A 20,561-nucleotide genomic window follows, 5' to 3' on the forward strand; every position below is an offset into this window, starting at 1 on the left:
TCAAAGATGTTGCGTTGCCTACTTCCCAAACTCCAAAATTCCCTCGGTGTATTATGGACGGTGTGAGTTTTCAAACTTATGCTGGAGACTTGGCCCCTGACCCCCTTGTACATCAATAAAATAAAATAAAATAAAAAAAAAAATTCTGATGGAGTTCCTGATATTATTGGTGGAATATATGTGGTTTTCACTGAAAAGTTTGGCAAACGACCACGGTTCACACATTTTTTTTAATTTTTGTGTGGACAAAATACCACAAGGGGGTGGAGGTTCTGAAAATCAAAAAAATATAAACACGTGGCTTCTGGACAGTCCCTATAATATTCTTAAACATGTACTGATCTTGAACAATTATTTGATGAAATATAAGTGGAGTTACGGAAAGAATATCTGGAATATATAGTGTCCTTAGAGAAATTTTTGAAGGAAGCTTCAGAAGAATTCCTGAAAAAAACTCATTGAGAATATCTGCAGGAATCATTGAAGGAATTTTCTGGAGAAACTGTGAAATTACCGGAGGAATCCATGGCGAATCCACTGGTGAAACTCTGGGAGATATCCGAGGGTTAATTCTCAGAGGAGTCTCCGGAGGTATTCCTGCAGAAATTTATGGAAAATATCTGAATTTCTTTTTTGGCGAAATACTGGAATGCATGTAGAAATTCTCGAATATATCTTTAATTCCTTGCTGAAATGATCTTAGAGAAATTTCATTACAAATACCTTAAGTAGCTCATGTAGAATTACCTGAGGCAATCCAGAGAATTATCGGAGGAACCCCTGGAAGAGTCTCTGAAGGAATCCTTGAAGAAAATTACGGAAAATGTGAAGGTGAAACCTATCGAGGAATTACCGAAATCCCTGCAGCAGTTTTCGAAGAAAAAATCTCAATTATTTAGCAGTGATGCTAGAACCCTGGGGAATCCCTGGAGAATTTCTGGAAAAGTCTCAGGTGTACCCTTTTCGGAAATACCTGAAACATTTCATGATGAAATTTTTGAAGGATTTACTGCATTATCTGGACGAGTTTTCGAAAAAAAATCGAATCATTTTCTGTTGAAATGTTCCTAAAATAATTCGCTGAGAACTCCCTGACAAGGACAAATTCCTAAAAGAATTCCTGGAAAAGTTGCAGAAAGAATTCTTGGAACAATCCCTTGTGGAAATCTGAAGGAATCCCATGGAGAATTCTCTGGGGAATTTTTCGAGGGTTCCTTGAAGAAATTTCTGGTAAAATCTTCGAAGGAATTACTGAAATGCCTGAACTAGTTTGAGAAATCCCTGTAGGAGTATCTGAAGGAAATCTGTAGAGGAATCCCTTTGAGAAATCTTATAAAAAAATCTTTGGAAGAATAGCAGTAGGCTGCTCTAGAGAAAATATCTGAGATAATTCTTGAAGAAATATTTTGAGGAAATCCTTGCAAAAAATACTGTAATCCTTGGAGAAGTTTTCGAAAATATCTCTGAATGATTACCTGGGGAAATATTATTGCAAAAATACGTTTAGGAATCTCTGAAGGAGCTCTTGGAGGAATCCCTGAGGGAATGATTGTATTGCTTGAAATTGCAGATGAGATTCTTGAAGGAATCCTTGGAGGAACTCTGTAGAAATTCTTGGAGAAATTTCTCTGGAAGAATCCGTTGAAAAAATTTATGGAAATGCCTGAACTATGTCTAGGTGAAATCTTTGATAGAATTACTGAAATCTTTGAAGGGGTTACGAAACATTATTTCGTGGTTGAATTTCCCAAGAGAAATTCCTTTAAAAATCCCTGAAGGATTTTTTTAGGGATACTGTGGTGAATTCCCTGGAGACATTTACATGAGGAATCCCGGGTGAAAGCCTCGGAGAAAGGAATCTCCGTGGGAATTTTCGGAAGAATCGCTGGATGAATCTTTGATAGAATTTGTGGGCTTCGTGGCCGTGCGGTTAGTGTCGTCAGGCAATAAGCGCATTGTGTCATGGGGTGTGGGTTCGATTCCCGATGCAGCCATTGAAACTTTTCGTTAGGAATTTTTCTCGGCTGTACCATTGGAGCATGCTTGTCCGTTGTCTAGTTTTAATTTACAGTCTGTGCAGCTAAATGGCTGAAGACGGTGTCTGTGTCTTTTTTTTTAATTTCTGGAGTATTCTTTGGAGCAATTCCGGGTGGGTTATATCTAAATTATTTCTTGGTTAATTCTTAAAAAAAGCCTTGAAGTAATTACTGGAATACCAACAAAAGTTTTCGAAAATATCTTTTGTTTCCTGTCAAAATGATCTTAGAAAAATTCGTCGAGATATCTTTGAAAAGGATTTTGAAGAAATCCCTGGAAGATCCTCTTTAGGAATTCCTGGACAAATTGAAGGACTAAATCTTGGAAGAATTTTTGTAGGAATCCGTGGAAAAACTTTGGAAGAACCCCAGGGAAAATTATTTGAAAGAATTACTGAAATCCTTGGAGGAGTTTTCGAAAGAATCTCTGATTTATTTGGCGGCGCAATTCTCCTAGAGAAATTCCTTGGGGAGTCCCTGAAGGATTTTCTAGAGGAATTCCTCGTGGAATCCTTGGTAGAACTCTAGAAGGATCTTTGGTAGAACCCTGGTGGAATCCCTGTGGGAATTCTCGGAAGAATTCCTGTTTGAGTCTGTGGAGAAATTTCTGGAGAAGTTTCTGCATGTATCCTTAGCGGAATTAGTGGAAAATATCTCAAAGTACTCGAAAATATCTCTAAATCATTTCCTGACAATATGTCCCTAGATAAAATACCTCAGAAATTTCTGAGGCAATTTTCTGGAGAAATTCCTGAGGGAGCAAGTCCTGAGGACCAATTCTTTAAAAAATCTCATCTGGATTATCATAAGGAATCCCTAGTGGAGTTCATTATAGAAGGTATTCCTGGAGAAATCCCTGGTGGAACTCTGGAGGAATTGCAGGTAAAATTCTCGGAGAGATTTCTGAAGGAATCCGTAGAGTAATTTCTGGAAAATGTCTGAACTATGTCTAGGTGAAATCTTTGAAAAAAATACTGAAAGGTGTTTAATAAAAATCTGAATTTTTTCGTGGTGGAATTTTCCAACACAAATTCCTTGAGAAATATCCATAAAGGAATCCTTGCAAGTTTCTGGAAAAAAATGAGGCATTCTTTGGAGAAACAGTAGGAGCACCATAGGAGTGTCTTCGAGAATTCTCATTAGAATCTCTCGAGGAATCTGTAGAAGAATTAGTAGATGAGTCTCTGGAGGTGTCATTGGAAGAATTTCTGAAAAAATCTGACATGTTTTATGTAAAAAAATTTCTAGTAGTCATTGGGGTAGTTACTGCATTCTTTAGGCGAGTTTTCCAAAAAAAAATCTCAGAACTATTGCCTGCATAATGTCTCTTGAGAAATTTCTTGACAAAAACTTGGAGAAATGCGTTTTTACTCTGATATGGTGTATATCTACTCTGCACAGTTATTGTTGATATTTTAGAAAAACAAAGTGTGCCAATTAAGTACATTTTTTCAATGTCTACACTGTTAAAACATCATGGAGATTACACGTGACGTTACCTTCATTCGTACGATGTAAACATGTGGTGATGTAAATTTAAATCTGAAATAATGCAAGACACATTGTCACGTGACATAGATCATGGTTCTTCAGAATACACAATATGATAATAAATCTTCGAGCTGTTTAGTAGAAAGTAGATGAAAAAACCAACCTCAACTGTAAGGCCGTCTTCAGTGTCGTGTACTAGACTCGACTACACGACATGTTCTGTGATAATTTCATTCAAATCGGTCCATAACTATATAGCTTACCAAAGTAGATCATTTTGTGTGGAAAATCGAAATAGTTGCGAAACCTGTATTTAATTTACAATAGAAAATTTAGTAAAAACGTTATTATCTTTAAACTTGTGATTAAAAAATTTATTCAAAAAATTTTTTTAAATATGTTTTGTCTGATAATTGTTTTCTTATCGGTTAAAAAATAACAGATCAAGCTTACCAAAGTTGATCATATTGTAAGAAAATTCTAAAAAGTTTAAAATGTATTGTCCAGTACTGAAGATTCTTCTAAGATTTTCGACGAAAATATGTAATGATCGCCGGCTGAGGTGAAGTTACACACATTACTGTTACTTCATTGATCCGTATTTTGCGCGCTTTCATTCCTCTTTCGCTCTCTTCGGGGGAAATTTTTCTTTCAAAATGCTTAACTTCAGCATCGACATCCAGGTGGCGCGACGTGCTCGAGCGCCCTCTTGAATGGGATTTTTTTATTCCCTCCGTTAGCATCGGGCAACCCTCCGTGGAGGTACATCAAAGCGGTTTCGTGCAGTTTTGACTCACCAATACAACTGCACATAATGTATGGCAATGGCGCACAGTGCGTAAAATTTGTTTATGTAGGCCAAAATTCGGGGGGCTTCGTGGCCGAGTGGTTAGTGTCGCCAGACAATAATCGCTTCGTGTCATGGGGTGTGGGTTCGATTCCCGCTTCAGCCGTCGAAACTGTTCGTCAGGAATATTTCTCGGCTGTGCCACTGGAGCATGCTTGTCCGTTGTCTACACGGGAACAAATTCTGTAGTAAAAATAACTATTGTAGCTGACTACGCCCATTCTTACAACTACCATGGAAATTCAGACGAATTTACTATGTTTACGGTACACCCCACCGCATTACTGGTACATTTGAGAGAAATAATTTACAACAATCTGATTCCAACTACAGACATGGTAAAATCAAGCGCATTTCTGGTCTGCTCAAAATTGCCGGTGCGAGCGCTTAAGTTAACCCCCTAAAATGGTAGTTTTTACCGCACAATTTTTTTGCGTGTAGTGTTAAGTTACAGTCTGTGCAGCTAAATGGCTGAAGACGGTGTCCGTGTCTTTGTAAAATTCACGAGTTTATTGAGAGGAGGAATTGAGCTCAATTCTAGATCAATCTAGATAGCATTTCTACACGCAAACAAATTTTATTGTATAATCTACCGATTCCATGGTAGAATTAAGAACTGCACCAATGATTTTTAACCGACTACAAAAATCTGTTAAGTTTAGTATAATCTGGTACAAATCACTAAGCAGTGCAGTAAATGTGACCATGTCCATAGTAGCATCCACTACAAAGCATGACCCACCGTACAACACAGTGTGGTCAAAAGTACAATGCGAAACTTGTCAAATCAAGCATATTTCTAGTCATAAATACTGCAACTGTGGTTAAATAAACCGAATATATTTTTTTGTGTAGTAATGTTGACTATGTTTTGGTAGAGTTGACTGAATAATGTAGTCAGTTGAAAATCGTTGGTTCAGTTCTTAATTTTACCATTGGATTCAGTAATTTCAACAATAAAATTCGTTTCAGGGTAGCCTAATCCCTTAATCTTCCATACTGAGAAAAATCTACACGTTAATGTCGTGTTTTTTACTTATAGATTTGTGCAATGAGGAAAACCACATGACTTGAGTGTGGTAGCCATATGGATTGACTTTAGGGTATAATTGTGGGCAGGCTTACCCACGGAGACCCACCATGTACACAGTGGTACCGACAAAACCACCGGGGGAATTTCGGTACGCGATACGGGGAAGAGCACGGAAGGCACACAAAGTACTTTTGCTCGTCGCGGCGGTCGATTTATTACTATTAATCAAAACATAACATAAACAACAAACAACATACAATTCACAGGGCCGGTGCAAGGCAGTGATGATAAACATCGCAAACATACATTAGGCTGGCCCAAATTCCAACAATAATAACATCTGTGTATCAACATTAGGTTGTCATGTGAAACAAACATGAATGTCTAAAAATACTGCTTCGCGACTAAAAATGGGTGAACCACCGTGCGAAGTTTGATTTTTTACCAACTTCGCCGCGTCGCAACTCGATTCTCAATAGTGCGCATAATGCACACTGCGGAGGGCATAGATGCGCACTATAGCGAAGCGACTCGCGACGCGGCGAAGTTGGTCAAAAATCAAACTTCGCACGGTGGTTCACCCATTTTTAGTCGCGAAGCAGTATATATTAAATCATGAAAACCAACTGATTTGCTTATTGAATTCGAAATGTAGTTGCATTAGATAGTCATGTGTGATAGAACATGAATGTCCTGAGACTGAAAGAAGAAATTTGATAGAACTCTTGCTCCTCAAAACATGGATTCGAGGCTCCTCTGCTTGTCGCAAGCTCACTTGAATGTTTTTTTTTTTTCAAACAAGTGAGTCAGCAACAAGCGGGGCGCCGCAAATCCATAACTTGGGAAGCCCGGGATTAGCATATTTCATTTTATTCGAAGCTGAAAGCTAGGAAAATCTGTAAGTGGAATCCGATTTTTCTCTAACAAAATATGACGAAGAGATCGGTAATCCATTACCGAAAATCTCGGCACACCATTACCGGAATTCGGCAAAGGATTATTGTTTTTTTTTTTTGTGGAATGAAGAATAAGAAGAATAAATACACATAAATTTTAATGGGAAAACAAATTTATTATCTATTGAAAAGATATCACTCCTATACAAATGCATGAAGTACAACACTGTGAACATCCTGGGTTGGAATAGTAAATTGGGTCCTAATACTTTTATGGTGGTAAGCTCCATCGAAGTTAATACGCCAATCGAGTATTATCCTCGATTTTACTATACTTACCACCATTATGAAATCTTGTTTTTATTCAACAACACGAAAGAGCATGTTACTGCAACTACCGGGTACCCCCGTTGGTTTGACCATATTTAATCTGAACACTTTTTAATCTGTACCCCGCTAATTTGCACATCGTTCAGATTAAAGATGGTTCAAACGTCATTTAGCTCATGGAACGGAGTAAAGTGAAATGGAACGCTGTGGAACGGAACGCAGAATCAAAACAAAACAGTGAAAGAGGTAACCAGAAACACGTTTCTAGGGTGACTAGATGTTCAAATTAAAAATGAACCCCGATGGTTTGCATGAGGTTCCGTTCAAATTAGCGCGGGTGCACGGTATACTTTGTCGAGTGTATGCAACGCAGCATGCCATCGACAATCGAAGCAACCCTTGAAATTTGAATTTTCAATTTGAATTCTTAGTTTGAATTATACTACCAACCAATAAAGACGTATTTTAATTGTAGTCAAGTTTATCTTTTCAAGTCCAGTCCGATTGACTCCCACATTCCGCCAATAGGTTATGGACCTTTGGGACCGGAATCGGATCTGGTGAAGAAAAAGTTTTTTCGTCCACCGAGATGGGGGACAGACTGGTGTCGTTTCCGAAGCTGAATGGCTCCAACTACGATAATTGGAGTTTCAGGATGAAGCTGTTGCTGACCAAGGAAGGGAACTGGTCCGTTGTTGCGGATGTGAAACCGGAACCTGTCACGGATGCCTGGAGAACAAAGGACGAGCAAGCGCTGGCAACGATCGGATTGGCCGTGGAGGACAACCAATTAATCCACATAAGGAAGGCTAAATCGGCTGCGGATGCGTGGAATGCTCTGGAAAATTTCCACGTGAAGAAAACGTTGACGACGAAGGTTTCGGTGATGCGGAAAATTTGCAGTTTACGCCTGGAGAAGCATGGAGATATGGAAGCGCACGTATCGAAGCTGGCGGAGTTGTTCGAGAAGCTCAACAATTTGCAGCCTGAAAAAATCCTGGACGACCAGTGGCTGGTTGCCATTCTGTTCAGCAGTCTGCCGGAGGAATATGAGACGTTGGTGACCGCTCTCGAAGCCCGACCGGAACAAGATTTGACCCTGGACATGGTGAAAGGCAAGCTCATAGACGAGTGGCAGAAAAAGAAGCAGCGCAACGGTGATGATGACGGGTCCGAGAACGTTCTGTATGCGGATTCGAGAACCGAGAAAGATCGGTGTTTTTTCTGCAAGAAATTGGGGCACCAGAAGGCAAGCTGTGAAAAATTCCGAGCATGGAAGGCAGCGAAAGCGAACGGTGCGGTATCCAAGCAACCGAAGGTGGTAACCAAGCAACACAAAGCTAACCACGTGTCACAACGCAACGACGACGATGACGACGATCACTACGCGTTTCTCACTGGATGCGCAAACGGGACGGAAAAGCAGTGGATTTTGGATTCTGGTGCGACTTGCCACATAGCAAACTACCGGAACTTCTTCGAGAATCTGGACAATGCAGCTATTGAGGACGTTTGGGTCGCAAACGGAACGAAATCTTGCTCGAAAGGTCGTGGTTCAGGACGGATTACCGTGATAGATGGTGCTGGTCAGCGGCGTGAAGTGCCAATAGAGTGCGCGCTGTATGTTCCAGAGATGAAATCGAATTTGCTGTCCGTGAAGCGACTGGTGCAACGGGGATTTGTCGTCACATTCGATACGAGTGGAGCTAGGATCATGAGAGGTGAGAAAGTGTGCGCTATGGCGGAATCCGTTGGAAATTTGTACGTGCTGCGTCAGCCCACCGAACGCGTATCGATGGCATCGGTGAATGATGACTGCGTGCACGCGTGGCATCGACGATTGGGGCACAGAGATTGTGAAGCGGTGCTGAAGCTACAAACCGTGGCTAACGGAGTGAAAGTGAAGAATTGCAACTGCAGCGGTGCTTGCAACGTGTGCATTGAAGGCAAGATGCACAGAGCACCATTTCCGAAGGCATCAGAAAGTGTATCATCTGCGGTGATGGATTTGGTTCATACCGACGTATGTGGACCAATGCGAACAACTACTCTGGGCGGAAGACGATACTTTATCACGTTCATCGATGACTACAGTAAGTACACGGTGGTTTATTTGATGCGTGAGAAATCCGAAGCGCTCGAGAAATTAGCAGAGTACGTCGAAATGGTTAAGGCGCAGTTTGGAAGGAAGCCCAAAATTTTGCGATCCGATATACACCGGCAAGAAGTTCAAAGCGTTTCTGAAGAAAAATGGTATCGTCGGACAGTTGACGGCACCGTACACCCCACAGCAGAATGGGGTAGCTGAACGGAAGAACAGGTACCTCGTCGAAATGGCCAGGTGCATGCTTATCGACGGAAATCTGGACAACCGTTTCTGGGGAGAAGCGGTTATGACGGCCAACTACATGCAGAATAGGCTGCCGTCGCGGTCCATCAGTGGCACACCACACGAACGATGGTACGGAAAGAAACCCAATCTTAGTCACGTCCAGCGGTTTGGTGTGGATGCATACTGTCTCCTGCCAAATGCAAAGCGAGGTAAGCTAGATCGAAAAGCTATTAAGTTGAGATTCGTTGGATATAGTGAGGCGTCGAAGGCATACCGCCTAATTGATGAAAGAAACGGAAAGGTAACCATTAGCCGTGATGTTAGGTTCCTGAGCACATGTGGATCTGGTTCAAGCCGAGTGGAAGAAAGTCTGGTTGTTCCTTCTATCAGCTTTCAACGACCGGAACCACCAAATGAGCCGATCGAATCTGATGATGACGATGTCTGGGATGTTCCAAACGATGTATTAAATTATTTAAGTAGCGGCGAAGCTGGAGTGGAGAACGTACCTTGTGTTGATGCTGGTACACCTCGAAGGTCAACGAGATGCAACCTGGGTACAATTCCAAAGCGGTATGCGTGTAGTGCGCAAAATTTAGTTCAGGAGGAGCCGAAATCTTTGAAGCAAGCGTTAGCCAGTCCAAACAGTACCGAATGGCGCCAAGCGATGGTGGAAGAGATGTCATCAATGCAAGCAAACGATGCCTGGGATTTGGTCGACCTGCCGGCCGGTCGCCGCGCCATTGGATGCAAATGGGTGTTTACGCAAAAGCGGAACGAAAGCGGTAAAATAGCTCGATACAAAGCCAGGTTGGTGGCTCAGGGATTCAACCAGCGATTAGGAATCGACTATGGAGAAGTTTTTGCACCTGTTGTTCGCCATGCAACGTTTCGGGCGTTAATGTCCGTCGCAGCGAAGAAGAAGATGTCCGTCAAGCAATTTGACGTCAAAACGGCGTTTCTAAACGGCAACCTTGAGGAGGAGATCTTCATGAAGCAGCCTCCCGGGTTTGTCGTCAGCGGAATGGAAAGCAAGGTATGCCGTTTGAAGAAATCCTTGTACGGGCTCAAGCAAGCGGCTCGTGCTTGGAATCAACGACTACACGAGGTGTTGATAGCAGATGGATTCGAGCGTTCCGAGACAGATCCCTGCCTATATAAGAAGCAAGTCGATAGCAAGTGGTGCTATGTTCTCGTCTACGTTGACGATCTCATCGTGGCGAGTGAGGATGAGCGCATCATCGGTGCCTTGAAGACGAAACTGTCGAAAAATTTCCGGATTACCAGTCTCGGTGACGTCAAGATTTACTTGGGAATCGAAGTCGATCGGGACCATAATGGAGATTTCTTCATCAGTCAGCGGAACTACATTGAAAACATTGTGCGTTCCGTTGGTTTACAAGACGCAAAAGTGTCAACCGTGCCAATCGATCCTGGGTACGGTAAGACGGACGATGATGATGAGCTGCTCCCAACCAATCTGGAGTATCAAAAGGTAGTTGGGCAGTTGCTGTACATAGCGGTCAACAGCAGACCGGATATTGCAGCGGCAATTTCGATCCTGAGTCGTAAGGTAAGTTGTCCAACCCAACGCGACTGGAACGAACTGAAACGAATGGTTCGCTACCTAAAGGGGACAGCAAATCTGCGACTTCGGCTAAGCAGCACAGGTGATTCTTCTGGTCTGGTTGGATACGCCGATGCCGATTGGGCAGAATGTCGGACCGATCGGAAATCAAACAGCGGATATGTGTTCCATTACTGTGGAGGCACAATTTCGTGGGCATGCCGGAAGCAATCTTGCGTGTCTTTGTCCACAGCAGAGGCAGAATTCGTGGCTCTTTCCGAAGCGTCTCAAGAAGCGGTTTGGCTGCAAAAACTCTTGGAAGACCTAGGTGAAAGAACGAAAGTATTGTTATTTGAAGACAACCAAAGTTGTTTGAAGATGCTGGACTCCGAGAAGTTCAGTAACCGTACGAAGCATATTTCAACCAAATTCCATTATGCCAAGGACTTGAAGATGAAAGGAGTTGTTCAGTACGAATACTGTCCTACTGAAAGGATGACAGCGGATCTTCTAACGAAACCTTTATCAAGGTTGCGTTTGGAAGTACTTCGGCAGCAGTGCGGTCTACAGCAGCAGCGTTGAGGAGGAGTGTCGAGTGTATGCAACGCAGCATGCCATCGACAATCGAAGCAACCCTTGAAATTTGAATTTTAAATTTGAATTCTTAGTTTGAATTATACTACCAACTAATAAAGACGTATTTTAATTGTAGTCAAGTTTATCTTTTCAAGTCCAGTCCGATTGACTCCCACATTCCGCCAATATACTTTAGCATTTTTTCCCGCTTAAATAACGGCTATATAATGGTTGAACCTTAATTTAAAAATTGGGTCCATAAATGAACCTTGACATTTTTAATCATGTTTGACGTTCGCTTAGTCGACCAAACACCACAGGGGTTTCAGTTTTAACACTGGGGTTGTTCCTATCTGACATTTCGGAAGGGACACGGAAAACAAAATACACCCAAAATTTAAGTTTAAGCCAAAGAGTGAGACAAAATCTAAGACTACATAAAAAAATGTTTTTTGGACTCAAACCAACGGAAAACATTAGAAAATTGAAAAAACATGTGTTATTGGGCTGAACTTAGGGTTCATTCACAAATTTCATAACGCCAGAAATGGGCATTTTTGATACCCACCCACCCCCTCATGACGTTTTTTGTATGACTGTTTTACAAATTTTGTATGAGCTGTAACATTTTGAGGACACCCACCCACTCCCTTCAGCGTTATGAAATTTGAGAACAGGCGCATTAAGCGTTTGGCACTAAAATTGGGACAGGGCTTTAGGACCCTTTTGGGAGTTAAATTTGATTTGAAATTCCTGCGTTTTCCGTTCGTTAGAGTCGCGCACGAAGACAATATGCAGCTTATGTAGCAATGAGTACAAAAAATATCGAAAATTTCGAATATTCATGCGAAAATGGATATAAAATGGGTGATGTCAGAAGTAGATTGTTAGTCAACTTTGACCCTTTTTTCTCCTGCGACGATAAATCGCCAATACTGCCCTCTAGTTGTGAGCTGCGCGAAATGAGCACGCATAGCGCCATCTGAACATCACAAGTTGCGTGCAAGTGTCTACACGCTAAGATCAGTCTACCCAAATATGGGTAAAGTTTACCCATAATCGCTGAAAAGTGCACACACTCATTTTATGGGTAAAGTGGACTCTACTCATAAATTGGTAAACTCCCAAAACCCATAAATGGGTATATGATTATTAGCAAAATTATAGGAAAAGTACCCATATATGAGTACTTTATTTTTCTTTATTTTGTTGATTTTCAATGATAATACTAAAGTAAAAGTTCTAATTATAAATACAAACAACATGATTTTATTGAAAATTATGAATAGTGGGGTCAAAAGGATAGTCAAATATAAGATGAGGTGTTATTATTCTGCACATAAACCAACATGCGCGAACACTGCTTCTTCCAAGTATTTATACGAGCCGCTGTGTTGAATATGATGCTGCTGTTGATCGGAAAAATCTGATCCCAGTGGAGCGATTTAAAAATCACCTTCAACCACATTTGCACATGTTGAAGAGTTTTGATTCCGCAATAAATGTAATCTGAAACAAAGAATAGCTCAAGTAGTAATCATTGTTGCTATTTTTCTGTTTTTGCATTATAAATAATAATATTTACTTACCTTAAAATTATTAATTTCTATATTTTTGGTACAATGCTGTTTAAAGACAGCAACGTCGCGCGATTATTGTTGATGTATTATTTTTCATCCAAATATGGGTAAACCATAATACCCATATTTGAGTAAAGCAACTTTACTCATAATATGAGTAAACTTTACCAATTTTTATTAGTAAATTCTACCCATATTATAGGTTTAATATGAAAAACTCAAAAATGGGTGAATAAACTACCTATTTATGGGTAAACTGATCTTAGCGTGTAGGGATGGATTTTGAGTGTATCGCTTTGCTAAATTTCGTTTAAGTATTTGTGAATGGAAGCATTTCGGTAGGTAATGAATGAAACTAATTTACCAATGAAAATGATTTTACGTACCAAACGTTGAGAAAAACTACCCCCGAAACCGTTGCTTACCCGCGCGAGAGCTTCTCCTCAGTGTGTGCGTGTTGAGGTGTGCGTTGGCCAGAATCGAACACACGTGGTCCGTGGCTGTGTGCGTGTTGTATACGCGCGCATTTTTGCTGACGGAGGTAGCCAGCCAGAAATTTCCCTTTTTCTGTCTGGTACGTGTGCGGCGGCCATCTTGTACTTTTCGTGCAGTTTTTTTCGTTCTAACCTCAAAAGTGCGCTGTGGCCAACCGAGCCTACCCATCCACTCACTCATCATAGCCTACCTACATGTTATTTAGATTTCTAAGAAGTTTAATCTTTTTTAGTTTTCTAATTAGTATTTAAGGCATTATTAAGGTTAAAGCAGAGATTTAAGTATAATAATTTTAATAACTGAAACGTAAAGAAGCAGATACCGATAAAATATAGACAGTAAGTAAATTAGTTTTATCGCAAAACAGATAAAAATATCCGCGGAGCAAAAGTGTGTGAGCATTTTTCTTTCGGAAGGAGAAAATTTTTGCTGCTCCATTAAGAAGTGAAGTGATTTTTGGCGGAGAAGAAGAAGAAGTACAGCACGGGATTCCGCGCGTGTGAAGAAGAAGAAGAAGAGTTTTCGGGAAGTGCGTCGTGGTTTGTTTGTGGCCAGCAAAATTAGTGCATTCACGGGAAGTAGGATGCATCCGTCGAAGAAGATGAACGCGGCGGAATTGGACGACCACGAGAAGGGCAAATTGTTTGTCGGCGGTTTGTCGTGGGAAACGACGCAGGAAAACCTTCAGCGCTACTTTGGACGGTATGGCGAGGTCATTGACTGCGTGGTAATGAAGAACAACGAGACGGGACGTTCCCGTGGATTTGGATTTGTAACGTTTGCGGATCCGGACAATGTTGACCGAGCGCTGGAAAACGGTCCCCATACGTTGGACGGAAGGACAATCGACCCGAAGCCATGTAATCCAAGGTCACTGCACAAGCCGAAACGTACCGGAGGTTACCCGAAGGTATTCTTGGGTGGTCTTCCGCCGAATATAACCGAAACCGATCTGAGAAGCTTCTTCAGCCGGTACGGAAACGTAATGGAAGTGGTCATTATGTACGATCAGGAGAAGAAGAAGAGCCGCGGATTTGGATTCCTTTCGTTTGAGAACGAACCAGCTGTGGAAAGGGCCACGGCGGAACATTTTGTCAACATCAGTGGCAAGCAGGTTGAAATCAAGAAGGCGGAACCACGGGATGGTAGCGGTAACAATAACAGCATGAATGCCGATTCCTACCAATGGGGATCACCGCAAGCACCGCCAATGGGAAATGGCCAAATGGGTGGACCCCCAATCAATATGCAGTCGAACATGATGCAGGGCTATCAAGGATGGGGTGCATCTCAACCTCAGCAAGGCTACGGTGGTTACGGAGCATCGGCAGGAGCGGCCAATGCGTATCAAGGCTGGGGTGCCCCTCCGGTACAACAGTGGGGCAATTACAACGCTACTCCCCAGCAAACTCAAGGCTACGGTGGGTATGATATGTATAATAGTTCCGGTGCCGGAAGCGCCGGTGGTTATGGTTCAGGTAATTGGAATTCGTGGAATATGCCACCAAACACCGGATCAACCGGATCGGCCGATATGTACTCGAGGCCACAATCCGGTCCAGCGGCTGGCCCGGCTGGTTCGGCTGGCCCAACAGCAGGTGGACCCTCGAAACCCGGTTCCGAATACGGCGGTGGATCGGCGTACGGTTCCGGAGCAGCTGGCGGCTACGGTGGCTACTATCAGAACGAACAGAACACAGCGGCCGCCTACAACAGGCCACGATCGGCGTACGGTGGGGGTAACGATGCTTCATCGCAACCACCCTATCCAGCATTTTGAGAAATGATGACCCCGACGACGACGAGTAGGATGCAACCTCCGCCGCCGCCTCAACAACCTCCCCAACAGCCCCAACACCATCAGCAGCAGCAACAGCCCTACCCTCAGCAGCAGCAGATCTCCGGTGGGGCCAATCCGGCAGCGGCAGTTGCACCCTCCTCTTTCGATCGCAGCCTCATTGGAACGAAGTCGTAAACGATTGAACAGAACGCTCAGAAGAGTGAATGGATGAGGCAGAAGTGGATTATTTCTTATTATTTTTTAAACTTGAAAACAAAACTAATTATACATATATTATATAAACACAAGAGGAAGAAGTTGAAAAAGCACTATCTAAGAAGAAGGCAAAAATTATAAATATATTATTACTGAAGCAAAAAGAGAATAAATGAACGCAGAGAAGGGTTATGAAACCACGAAAAAGCAAAACACACAATTGGAAAGAAGGCAAAAAGAGAGTAATATAAACGAAGTATAAGCATAAATACACACACTCACAGAAACTGAAGTAAACAAAAAAAACACGTCTATATCCTTAATATAAATGAAGAAAAACAAAAAACTGAAACCTTTATTGATTAGTGTTAGGGAGTGAAGCAAAAGCAAAACAGAAATTGTTCATAAACAAAAACACACGCAGCACTCAAACTGATTATACAAACGTTGATATGAATAAAACACATGGAAGTGGAAACAAAACCTGCTAAAAGTTAATCAAGAAAATTCACACCTCTCAAACACACATACACTTGCACACATACAGACAGACATTGATTGGTTCGGTTCCCCCGCTCCCCGTTTACGATTCCCCCCAACCCCTCAAACGGGACACAGCTCACTCTCTCGTTTTTTTTAAGAATTCACCGATAGCAGACTAGACTTAAAACTAACGTATTGATGAAAAAACGGAGAAAAAAAATGGAAAAATGTTACTTCAATGAAAAAATTTATTTCTTTTTCTAAACCATGTTTGGGGACACCACCCGGCCATCATGTTCCATTCGTTTGTCGGTTTTCCTTTTCTTTTGACTATCCGCGGAGTGGAATATGTTTGGTGTTTGGAGAAAACAAAAAAACAGCAAAAACCCATCGTCTCATAAGGTACCTAACATTACGCACGTACGTTACTTCCTATCTTTTAATTGAAGTTGTTTTTAGTTCGTTTTTTCCATCCCACTCTCTATTAAGATTTTTTTCTGTTTGTTTGCTTAGGAAACGGAACGATAAGGATGCAACTCTAGTAAAACGTTAGTATACTTCGTAAAACTGAAACGAATACTTAATCAGGTACCCATAATAATAGTTGAGAGAGGAAACTGAAAGAGGAGCAGCAGAAGAGTTTTTTTTTTAAGACCCCCGCCTATTTGTTTTTTCGTCTATTGATTAATAAGTAATTGTGTAAAGAGAGTTGACCTAGGATTCAAAGGAGACAAGGTGATAAATTTTTCGTTTAATTTTCGTTTTCGCGATAAGGCTATGGAAACACAAAGTACTGCTCTCCCTTAAGGAGGTTTTAGAGGACACAAACAAGCAACGTAACATACATTTAGCTAAAAAAAAACAAAGTCGAACAAACGCTAGTAGTTGATAAATGATGAGACTTGACTTTGGCAGGCCACCCCCCATTTTTCTCAGTCTGCCAAACTTTTTCGCAACTAATTCTTAAGTTTTTCGTCGTTCGTCGGTTAAGGACCCTATTCTTTATGTGCGAGAAATTTGTTTTTGGTAAATATATAGGACACACTTCCCTCTCTGCGAAGACGTCAAACACAAATATAATGCTACACTTAGGAACAAGCAAACAAACAACTATTAAGAAGTTAAAAAAGTAATAAGTGAGAGATATTTTTAAAGCACAGCTCGACCTTAATGGGTAATTGACCAGGGGTCGGGTTGATATTGATACTAGTGATCAGTTTTTTTTTCGTTGGTAAGTGATCGAAAGTTGCGCGTATTTTTCGGATATAAAGTAACGTTACGATACGGTTAGTCTATGTACGGACCCCACAAAATCCTTTAATCAACAAAGGTCCTGTTAAGCTTAACTTTAGAGAACAAGAGATTGACGAAAGCGAGAGAGAGAGGTTTACTCTATGATTTGTTGTTTTTTTTTTTTAATTTAAAGGATACCTTAAAATCGATATATTTGAGATAGTAAAACCAGAAACTAGCAGAAGTAACGCAAACACTGAGACAAAACTGCGGTGCGGAACGAGAGAAAGAGTCTAGCGATAAATTATTATGGGTAAGTTTGATAAGATCACATACATACACAAACTAAAAGTAAAGTAAAAAGAAACCAACAGCAACCATCAATAAAATTAGAGATCAAATAATGAAAACGCGTTGTCTGTAAGTGAAAAGAAATGCAAATTTATCTTATAAATCGTACACATAGTTGAAAATCACCTGATTAAGAGAGATAGTGAAAAGATAAAACTAGCGGATTATTTCTTGCGTTTTTGTTTTCCCCCCACAAAAAGAAAACCAAGAACAGGTTAAGAAAGCTCTAGAAAAAGAAATAAGTTGTACTTCTAATTCTAATCTATAAAATTTCCATTTAAGAAGCAACCAAAATGCGAAACAAGTAATACAAAAACGCATATAGAATTCATTGAACAAATCTAAACTAAAAAAAGTAACATTAAAACCAAGAATCAGTGAGAGAGATTGACCCAATCCCAAAACAAACAGCAGCCTCTCGACCCCATTTGTGTGTTTGACATTGATTAAAAACTAAAAAAAAAATGAACTTTAAATAATACACAAAGAAAAAGTGAAACAATTATTCTTCTTCGGGACTTGTACAAAGCAGAACGTTAAGTGGAACAATAATCGAACTAAATCTAAATACTGCAAAGCAAATCTTTCCCCGAGCCCCCTCCCTCAACCATCCTATATCGTCTATGTCCTTCACCCCCACCCCCTTTCACCCACCCAGCCCCTTATTTACCCTTTTTTTGTATCTTTTCGCGCTTTCAGCGAGGAAAAGAGGTGTTTTTTTATGAAAAAAAGATATTTTCCCCTTTAAACATTTGTGAAGTAATCGTATAGTTTTTTGTTTGTTCTAGACAGTAGTCACACGTACAGAGAGAGAAAGAGAACGACAGAAAGGAAAAAAAACAAAGAAAACCTTCAAATTAAGAGTAAACCAGATTTAATCTACACACACTATTTTATACAAAAAAAAGAAAGAATATACCGCAAGTCGTTTTTCCTTTTCCCTATTTTATCGTTTCGGATGAGGGTGTGAAAAGTTTTTTTTCTATATTTTTGCGCTATTATTTTATTCCTGTTTTATACAACAAAAAACCACAAATAATAATTATAAAAAAGCAAAAAAAAAAAAAATCATATACATACATATATATTAATCATGGAAGTATCACTTTTTCGTTTATTATTTTTTTATTTGTCGTCTTCAAATAATCCAGCAAATGGAATGATGAAATATTCTTTTTTTTGTTTGCTACCATTGAAAACAAGGAGCAGCAGCAGCGAAGATAATCTAATTATTATTTTTTTTTTCATTCTTGAAGTGAGGATTATTCCTGTTCAATTCGAATTAAAAGAAGGTCTAATAAAAATGATGAAAAATGATAGCTGGCCGGCATTCGGTTTCGTTTCCGGGTTTTTGTTGGTTTGAGTTGAGAAATTTCTTATTCTTTCGTTAGCGTTTGTTTGTCCCTTTTACGTAAGTTGGTCGGTTTTTCACCTTGGTTCAAGATTAATTTCGTATGATAATGCTTTTTCTATTTGTTTCATCTAAGTTTGTTCTAATAAGTTTCCTGTATGTGAATGTTCACTTAACTGTACACAAAATACCGAATTTTTTAACATTATCTAATATACTGCCGAAATCGATCGGAATGAGTTTAGTCTCTTTTAGATTTTCTACAGGATGGGAATTTTTGAAACAAGTTTTAAAACAACTTCAAACGTTCATTCATTATTCACAATCTTGTTCCAGTTGTGCATACTACTTGATACTTGATGGGCAACAATTCCTTGCTATTGCGTTGAATCTACGCCGAATGAAGAAGCCTTCTCCATTGGACCCGGTCCTGGGCCAATCGCTTCCAGTCGCCCTGAACGTTAAGCGACCTTAAATCCTCCTCAACTGCAAAAAGCCATCTGGTGCGCGGCCTTCCACGGAGGCGACGGCCTCTCCCTGGTTCCCTGCTGAATATTTGTTTAGCTTGACGTTCCTCCGACATGCGAGCTATATGTCCAGCCCACCGCAGACTGCCGTGTTTTATACGTTAACAATATCCATTTCATTGTAGACTTGGTATAACTCGTGATTCATGCGACGCCGCCAGATGCCATTGTCCAATTTACCGCCGAGTATTGTTCGCAGCACTTTACGTTCAAAGACCCCAAAAGCTCTCCGGTCGACCTCTTTTAACGTTCAAGATTCGTGGCCGTACAGAGTTACCCGACTCGCAGCTGCAATACGCTTCTTAACCTTGCGGGTAACATCATTATCGCAAGTCACTAGAGTTCCAAGGTACACAAATTCTTCAACTACTTCAAATATATCACCACCTATCACCACCTCACTACCAACATCACCTATGGGCCCACGATCTCTACCAGCGACCATGTACTTTGTCTTCGTGGTATTAATAATGAGCCCAATTCGCGTTGTCTCCCTTTTAAAAGGCACGTATACCTCTTCCACGGCTCGGCGATCAATCCCGATTATGTCGATATCGTCCGCAAAACCAAGGAGCATATACAAACGTGTGATAATAGTGCCATTCCTATGCACGCAAGCTCTCCTTATTGCTCCTTCTAACGCTATGTTGAACAATAGGTTTGAAAGTGCATCGCCCTGCTTCAATCCGTCTAAGGTTACGAAGGATGTGGAAATCTCATCCGCAACACGTATACTTGATTTCGATCCTTCCAACGTTGCACGAATCAGTCTAATCAGCTTCGTCGGAAAGCCATGTTCCATCATTATTTCCCACAACTCGTTTCTTTTAACTGAATCGCTTAATATTCGCCGACGAAGGACTCTTCAAGTGGCCTCAATCTGTTGAACAGAATACGTGACATTATTTTGTACGCCGAATTGAGGAGTGTTATTCCTCGGTAATTGGCGCACTCCAATCTATGCCCTTTTTTGAAGAGAGGGCAAATGAGGCCATCCATCCGGCTAGCAGGCAGTTCTTCTTCCTCCCATATCCTTAGTAGTATATGGTGAATTATTCTATGCAGCTGCTCACTACCGTGCTTGAGAAGTTCGGCCGGGAGCTCATCCTTCCCAGCAGCCTTGTTGTTCTTCAGCTCTTTAATCGCCTTCTTAACCTCATCTAGAGATGGAGGCTCCACAGCTTGACCGTCGTTGTCGATGTTCATTCTGTTCTCCGATGCTCTATCGTTCCCTCCATTCAGTAACGTTTCGAAGTGCTCTTTCCACCTGGCAGCCACCATCGTTTTATCTGTCAGCAAATTACCTTCACTGTCGTTGCACATGACGGGAGACGGCACTGACTTTCTCCGCACGCCATTGACAGTTTCATAGAATCGTCGCATATCGTTCTGCTCCATACAGTTTTGCGCCTCGGCCATCGCGTTCTCATCAAACTC

At 41.1% G+C, this 20,561-nt stretch overlaps 1 protein-coding gene across 1 annotated transcript; it reads left to right on the forward strand.

The window, feature by feature from the left end:
* The first annotated feature begins 13,304 nt into the window (after positions 1-13,304).
* Positions 13,305-18,563, forward strand: LOC5570318 (heterogeneous nuclear ribonucleoprotein 27C). The gene has a single exon (XM_001653094.2). The coding sequence runs from the start codon at positions 13,767-13,769 to the stop codon at positions 14,961-14,963; it is 1,197 nt and encodes a 398-aa protein (XP_001653144.1). The 5' UTR covers positions 13,305-13,766; the 3' UTR covers positions 14,964-18,563.
* Positions 18,564-20,561: the final 1,998 nt, after the last annotated feature.

Source organism: Aedes aegypti, chromosome 3, assembly GCF_002204515.2.
Source record: "Aedes aegypti strain LVP_AGWG chromosome 3, AaegL5.0 Primary Assembly, whole genome shotgun sequence".
Taxonomy (NCBI): domain Eukaryota; kingdom Metazoa; phylum Arthropoda; class Insecta; order Diptera; family Culicidae; genus Aedes; species Aedes aegypti.

Coding starts and splice junctions, on each gene's coding strand:
- LOC5570318 (XM_001653094.2), top strand. CDS start 13,767: ATGCATCCGTCGAAGAAGATGAACGCGGCGGAATTGGACGACCACGAG.